Genomic DNA, 8199 nt, shown 5'->3' with positions numbered 1-8199 from the left:
GAAAATATATTTCAAAATTCAGACAATAATACTGATTCTACCTTTTTTTTTGGAGAAGCAGTTATAATTAAACTTCAACTGAATGTTGAAACTGTACTATTGTCAAATAAGCTTCATACAAAGCAAGTGAATATCTACCACACAACAATCCATTACCTGTCTACATTCTCCTAAAGCTATGGTTTACAAAATATTGTTGGATGAAAAAGCACCGGTGATTGGATATACGTGAAAAACTCAATTGTGGTTTTAGACTTCTCGATTCCTCATTGATTTATCTACATCAAGAACATCTTCAACCCAAGCAACAATGTTGAATGCTAGGCCTTCTAAAACTCTTGAATAACTTTCTAGCACTGCTTTCCCTACATCCTGCAAAAGATAATTGTCATTCTTAGTCCATATACATCCAATTTAAATATTTCTACTAAATGTTTAAAAATCCTTCTACAATTTATTCAAAAGCCAGAATCGACTCTGGGGGGAGTTTTTGTGAGTAGCTTCCGAGTGTCAGAATTGATTCTAAGAAAAGAAAAGCTGATACAAACATGTCTTAATATTGGACATGATGATATTTTTTTAAAGGTTACTAGAAAGTACCCTGTTGTATTGGATCTTGGTCGTGTCCAGAGAAGTTTGTGAGAGTTCAGGATATCTTTGCTTCAGGCAAAACAACAGTGTCTCAGCTCTCTCAGCTAAGATGTAGTTTTTGTCCTTGCAGTCGGTATCAGCCATGAGATCCTTAACTTTTTTCCATGATGACTTTGAATGGCTCAGACAAGCTTTACGCCTCCACGTGTACATCGACGATTCGACCCTGTCTACTAGGTCAAGTGCTTCATGTTCTGAACTTATCTTTAGAAACTCAAGAAGGTGATCAGGGGAGAACTTGTCTGCAGTGTTCATGTAGTGGTAAATTGAGTCCCCTAGACTTGCTCTTCCACTCTGAAGAAATTAATGTTTGAAATGAGTAAAAGAAGCATCACAAAATTTTAGTCATTTTGATTAAAGTATGTGAATGATGAATACTAGTAGCATGAAAACAAATCTTCTCCTGCATTATATTTATTAGTCTTGAGTGACTCTTGATAAATTTATGATTAATTTAAAAAATTTGATTTGCATGCTACTAGTACCTTATATGAAGTTATATCATCCCTTTTTCTACAAGTCTCAGCTGCAATTATTGGCTTCCATAAAAGGCTTATGAAATTTGATGAGAAATTCCAAGACATTTGCTTTATGGGATCACATGTAATGGAATCCTCAATCACTTGGCAATAGAATGTGAGCTGGAAAAAAGAAGAAGCAAAATGCAGACTCATTCTGAGATTTCAACTGAAACTTTCGATTGAGTGCGTGTTTTTGGATACACGGTCGAAAAACACTGTGAAGTCAAAATCGCGGTGGACAACCACAAAAAAGTTAAGGCAAGTTGCTTTTGTCAGTCCAGCGTGATTTTGGCTCAGGGTGGTTTTCCATTGTGTATCCGAACAAGCACTGAGATTTTCAGAACCAGAAACTATCTTTAGCAATAGGGACTAACCTTGGGAAGATCATCTATATATGTTTCTGGGATATCAATTTCTGCAAGAACATTGCTATTTATTGCCATCGCTGCTTTATGAATTTGATTAGCACAATCCCTTTTCTCTATAAGGTGCTTCCTTGACTTATCAGAGAGGCCACCAGGGAGAACACAAGGAACTGGAAGCCACCACTTCTCATCTTTCCTCGGAACAATCTTCCGAAACGAGGCTGCGCGCGGTGACCGAGTTGAGTTCCCAGGTATGTTCTCTGCATACCAAAATTCAGTATCCTCAAAAGTATCCAATATTTCCTGCAAGCAATGCTCATGCTTATTAGCCATGACAAATCTTGACGAAAAACTGTTACATGCTAGAAGAAGCTATTGAGGTTTGTCACTTTTGTCTTACTATGAGCATTGTGTCAAGCTTTTGCAGTGCAGGGAGGTTGATATATAGGTCTGACCTTGGCCTGCTTTTCATCATCTATAAGAAAAGACCAGGTCATCGTATTAGGGCCCGTTTGGAAGAACTTATTTGAACTTATCTTATAGCATACGTGCTTATGCAAGTGTTTGAGTGCTTATGTAAATAATTTATGACCTAACTGCCAGCTGCTTTGAGCTTATTTTGATAAGCTGCTCAGATTAGCTTATGACATAAACCCTTAATTAAGCTGTTTACCAAACGCACCGTAGATACATTAACAAACTCCATTTAACTTATAGTTTATCATTTAGAAAAGCTCACCTCCACAATTGTGCCATCTTCTAAATATTGTGCAGTTGGGGCAAATTCTTGGATGTAATCACACACTGACAGAAGAACCTTCATTTCCCTTTTCCACATGGCCTTCTTCTCAGGCTTCAGTGGCTCCAACTTTAAGTTTTGTCCAAATACAGTTGCTGCAGAGTTCAAAATCCAAACATGTTCAATTGCAATTAACTTGAAGAAAAATAGTATTGTTATTGATCTTTCAGAACATAACAAAATTAAATTACCATAGAGATTGGTAATGGCATTGGAGATTGTAACTGCAGTGCAAACACCTTTCCCACCACCAGACATGTCTTCCCCAAGCAGAAGCTTTGCAAATCTTTCCTTCATCATTTGAAACTCATCTGATATCCACAAAATTTACTCAGTTATTGTTGAAAATTGTACCTATACTAAGAAAGTAACTAAAAATTTCACAAGTGACTAAACAAGGGATTTGAGTTTCCTTGCGTTCAGAACAATACTAAATTTACACAGTCAAGAAATCTGCTGTTCAATTAAGATCAGACGACTCATATTTTATCAAAGATCAGACGACAGAGTACGATTAAAATTTGAGCCGTCTGATTTTGATCGAACAGATGAGATTCTTTGACCGTGGGAATCTAATTAAATTCCCTAAACAAGCTATGACAAACCAACCTGAATCAAGGAGATCACTGTCATCAAGCTTATCATCCAGTGAATGCTTCCGCAGCTTCATCGGCGAAGCTTTAACCGCCGTCCAGCGACACGGCGAAGGTTCACTGGAGTAGCTGCTGTCATCTACAATCTCTGAGAAGTTAGAATTTGATGCCTCTGAGCTTGTCCAGGCTCGGCAGTATGCAAGAGAATCACGACTCATTGGGGAGAAAGCAGGAGTATTAGGAGCTGAGTGATCCATAGAAGGTGAAGGGTGATCATAACCCACATCAGAAATTTCATCAAAGTTTGATAATTTCTTCATCTTTGCTCTAGAATCTGTGATCAACCAAAATTCTCAGCACCTGCAAATTATAAACATGAATGTTTGAGTCACAAATTGAACTTGTGAACTCTAATTTTCAGTACTTAATGATCATGATCAATTTGAGACATACTATAGGATATAAAAGAATGACATAGAACTCAGCTGAAACTACATAATGTTCATTCAAATCAAACAATACATATAGTTAACAAAAGGGAAAAAAGGGAGATTAAAAAGAAAAAGCAACAATATTTGAATGTTCAAAAGCTCCCAAACAATGCTTGTTCTATTGGGATTCTTTTCAATTCAATGAAAACGCAGCAAAAGGGGTGTGAAGAAAAAAGAAGAAGCAATCTTTGGCAACTTTTCCAGGAAAATAACTGAAATTTAAAACTTCAAAAACAAACGGTTGTAATTAAAGCAAGGGTCCCCAGCATTCTTTTTCTTATATATGTTACCTTTTTATGTGCTGGATTTGAATTTGAAGTTTAAACTTGATAACATTTGAAACATGTCCCTCCTAATCATTTGTGCCTTTACCTTCTTCTCTTGAAGAGTTTCCATGCAAAAAGAAAACTGTGTTTGAACAAATCCTAAGAAAAGGTAATAAAGTTATGGGCCTTCTTCTCATACTGCTGCTAGCCTGCTACTGTAATGATAAAGTAATAATTGTCCAATTAAAGAAAAAAAGACCAAGTTGCAGAAATTGTCAAATTATTGGGTTTCAGAGGACAAAAGGGAAGGGACTCAGAAAAAAGAGTACAACAAGACATGGAAGGTGTGCAATTGTTCAAAATGAAGTTGAAATGAGAATCTTCAGATTCCTGCATGTGGTAATAATGTATGGTGCCATAATGTATCTGTTTCTTTATATCTGAGCCAACTTTCATTTCTTGCATAATCAATTCAATTCTCACAAATTGAAGCAATTAATAGGAGTTTCTGTTTAAATAGGTTATGACTTCATGCACTTAAAAATTTAATATATAGTGAGAAGAACCGGCAACACAATCACTAATAATTTCATTTCAACACACTATAAAATTGGTTAAAATTCGTCTTAACCCCCACCAAATAAGGAGTTTGACTCACCAAAAGCATTTTCTGTATCTGTATCTTTATTGATTTTGGGCTTTAGTACAATTATCCTCTACATGAGGTAAGATTGTTCGAGCTGTGAATATTTACATCATAACAAAATCAGCTCTTTGATTGTTTTTGGACTTTGGGATATGGGGATTATAATTAATGTGACAAAAAAATTATGTGAAAATTAAATAAAAAATTGACACATTTTATAATAATTATATTTAACCCTCATAGAAATGAAATAGTGAATATGAGACCAACACATTGTCGGTGAATATGATAAAAAGATAGTTATGAAATGATAGAAATTACGCCGATCTAAATTAATGTATATGCATACCATTTTTACAAGATATCTAATAGTTGTACATTTTAATGACGGTTTTTAACTGCTGCAAACAATAGCAACGGTTATAAACCACAGAAAACGAGTGTCTACTCATCATTTCTGATATGATTAAGATGTGTACAATAAAAAAAAAATTGTACAACGGTTTACAGTTCCATGTGAATCACGTACTTGAACAACCAAGAAGCTCCATTACACAAAACTCAACAATGCGAATTGATACAACTGCTAGCTTGTTTGGATCTTCTTGAAAGGCACACAACCACAGACATATTCAAGAGGGGTTTGACAGAGTCCACGGCACCCTAAGAATTGTAACTTTATCATCAATTATATGATTTTTTATATAGATTTTTTTAATCCGGTCATAGAGATTTTGTAATTTTTTTATAAAGATACTTCAGCCCTTCTAACGAAAAAAATCTGTACACATGCTAATTTTTAACAACATTAAAATTGATGGAATTGCATTAGTTTTGTTGATAGTTGTGTTATATAGTACGAAACAAAAGTCACTGCTATAGCTCTAGTTATTTTTAATAAATAATTTTATAAAAATAAAGAATATATGTTGTGAGGATATTAATATTAAATGAATTTAATGTTTGTGTGCACTGTCAGTGTAAACTTTATTTACACGGTCACCCGATGAATTCTGCCACATCAGTAAATTTATTCTTGTTTTAACTAAAATTTAATGTGAAATTTATTATTTTATGTGCATGGGCCGTAGCATGCTATAATTAGTTGTCGGTGTAAAAATTTTACACTTTTACACTTACCATGCATATCCATTAAACTCATTCAAAACCACCGGTTGTGTGGGAGTATTTAAAACTCTTTTTAATAGAATTGACTATTCTTGTTTTTCATGGATGAGATGCTTCGTTATAAAAAAAACATTTCATTTTTTGTATTTTTTCTTGATTGGGCTGAATTATATAGCTAATTATTTAGTATTTATGTACCCTATTTGATTATATGCTATTCTTTATACGAAGAATGAAAAATTCTCTCGAAGGTGCTAAGACGTGCACTCCATTTCACACAATATAGGCTGTCAGACTATCATTCGATTCATGGCTGATCAACATCACCAAGTTATACTTGCTGTTGCCGGTCTAAAACATTTTTTTTAAAGAAAAGATGAAAAAAAACTTGGTCACCTATTTAATTAGTTAATTAAGCATCCAATTTGTCATCCAAATAATGACAACATATACATATACCAAATCCTATGACCACATTCTCTTTGAGTTCCGATATGACATTCATTGAAAAAGCGAATAACTTACTTATTAATCTATATACACGCATATGGTAACTTACTTATTAATCTATATACACGCATATGGTTGCAGGTATATGTATAGTCTTATTTCCATGATTTCCACACAAAAAAGAACATTTATTAGTTTGGTCACTATAAGAAACATTCATGCTATTTGATACAATGTATTGCATCATTTTCATGCTATTTGGTATTAAAACAAATTTATCATTTTTTTGAGATTTTTTTAGAAATTTTAATATTTTTTTCATTTTTATTTAATATTCCAAATAAATATTATTTTAATTGTCATCTAATCAACCCGCCTGAACCGAACTAAACCAAACATCGTCGGGTTTGACCCGATCGGTATGAAGATAAAAATTTATGAAATTCAATCCAACCCAACCCAGTCAGTTTTGATTGGTTCGGATTCTGTTTAGCCTAAAATCCATCAAACTTAGCCCGTGTGCATCTATAGTTCATTCATTCATATTCATAATCTAATAGTAGCTCATGATTTGGCATCCAAGTGTGTGATGTGGCATGCATTTAATAATATTTTAATGAAAAAGAATGATGTGATAATATTAGATCCATCATCAAACACCTTTCATCACAATGATTTTGCCCTTTGATCTAGGACCAAAAGGATGGAAAAAACATCAAAAGAAAGGAGAAGGAGAGGATGAATGCTTCACACTCTTCATGAGAGGAAGAATGATAAGCACGGTGAAGAGAAGTCACAATTGGACCACACTTGATAAGAGTTATGATATATACACAACTCTCCACTTCTTTTCCACCTCCATTCTCTTTATTTTTCTCTTCTTTATCAATCAAATCACGCATCACATCTTTACTTTCTCTCTCCTTTCTTTTTATCTCTCTCTTTTTCCACCTCTCCACACCTCAAAAGTGAGGTGTGAAGATATAATTATCCCACTTGATAATTCTCACAAAAGTTTTCTCTAAAGAACACAAGGTAGAGACAAATTAAACTATGCTCTCAACAACACACTTTTGTGTCAAATTCTCAAAATGGTAATACAAAGCTCTTATACAGTGAGAAGGTAGCACGAGCCTAGGTTAACGAGAAGCCCAACTACACTTAGCCCAATCATGAGACTCCATGGGTATTACTAATCTAATTGGGTCAAGACAACAAGCTCCATATTATATCCTATGTGGGCCACAAATATAACCCCAAAATACCTTGAGAGTCAAAGCCCAAATCTAAAATCCAAAATTGGTTCATGTAGAAGCCCAAAACAAAATTCAAAAGAACATACTAAAAATGAGAAAATACTAGTTATGCAAGTTATGTTGGAAGTCAAGTCTTGAAAGAAGACTGTAATAAGCATTTCGTGAGTGATCTTATCGTAGGTTTACCCTCCATAGAAAAACATGCATCATGTGACACACACGTGAGTGCCTAAGACCAAACTGAAACCATCATTGTTGTTGCATCAATGCGCCAAAAACCAAGGCTTCATCACCCGCCATTGTCGTGACTCGTGACACCACTGCTCATGCCATAATTCCAACAAAACCCATATCCACCACTAGTCCTCAAGCTCAGCCAACCCCATCACAACCCCTATGTGAAAACCCCTTGCTATCCCCTATCTTAAACTATATCGCAACCATTATCACCATTGTTTTTCTGTTTGACAAAGAGGAGGGACAAAGGAGTTCGTGATTGCTTCAATAGGCATGAAAGTACAAACCATGTTTGACATGCTTCAACATAGGGGACATACATCTCCGTAAGCATGAAACTGCCTTAAGTAACCCAGGCATTAAATAGGGTTCAGCAGGAGTTTTCTATAACATGTCAAACATGGTCTAGTGATAAGTAAACTACATCTCCGTAAGCATGAAAGTACAAGTTTGAATTTTGAGAAAGACATTTGTTAGAAAGGACATGCAACCAGTTTCTGAATGAGTGACGACATTGATCCGTTTAAGTCAGAAAAGAATACCACTTACAATGAATCAAAATCTTTTATCATTATATGGTGTCACAATTATATACCTACTAATTAATTTGTTATATCAATTAAAAAAGACATGGTTAGAGTGGTTACAAACTTACATAATTTTTTAATTGATATGTCAAAATATTATTTGATTAGGCCGAGAATGAGACACAATTTATGAATAGAATACTTCAATCTTGTTCTTTTAAAATTAAAACTATTATATACTCAATAAATTTTGTGTTATGTACATCAAA

The 8199-nt window shown here is 34.4% G+C and overlaps 1 protein-coding gene across 3 annotated transcripts; it reads right to left on the bottom strand.

Moving 5' to 3' along the window:
* On the bottom strand, positions 1 to 4070 carry LOC130728260 (rop guanine nucleotide exchange factor 3-like). Of its 3 annotated transcripts, none has more exons than XM_057579660.1 (9): positions 3711 to 4070; positions 2946 to 3289; positions 2528 to 2647; positions 2277 to 2431; positions 1938 to 2012; positions 1547 to 1840; positions 1137 to 1292; positions 601 to 945; positions 1 to 372 (listed from the first exon to the last, which is right to left on the bottom strand). In XM_057579660.1, exons 2-9 carry the CDS (start codon positions 3247 to 3249, stop codon positions 250 to 252), a joined length of 1572 nt encoding a protein of 523 aa, XP_057435643.1. In that variant the 5' UTR covers positions 3250 to 3289; positions 3711 to 4070; the 3' UTR covers positions 1 to 249. The 3 variants fall into 3 exon arrangements, with proteins under 3 accessions (XP_057435643.1, XP_057435642.1, XP_057435644.1); XM_057579659.1 differs by lacking the exon at positions 3711 to 4070 and adding an exon at positions 3383 to 3630; XM_057579661.1 differs by lacking the exons at positions 1137 to 1292; positions 3711 to 4070 and having other exon boundaries at positions 2 to 372; positions 2946 to 3630.
* Between the last annotated feature and the right edge of the window lie 4129 nt (positions 4071 to 8199).

This window comes from Lotus japonicus, chromosome 1, assembly GCF_012489685.1.
Source record: "Lotus japonicus ecotype B-129 chromosome 1, LjGifu_v1.2".
NCBI lineage: Eukaryota > Viridiplantae > Streptophyta > Magnoliopsida > Fabales > Fabaceae > Lotus > Lotus japonicus.
This window is presented reverse-complemented; position numbering and strand designations above follow the sequence as displayed.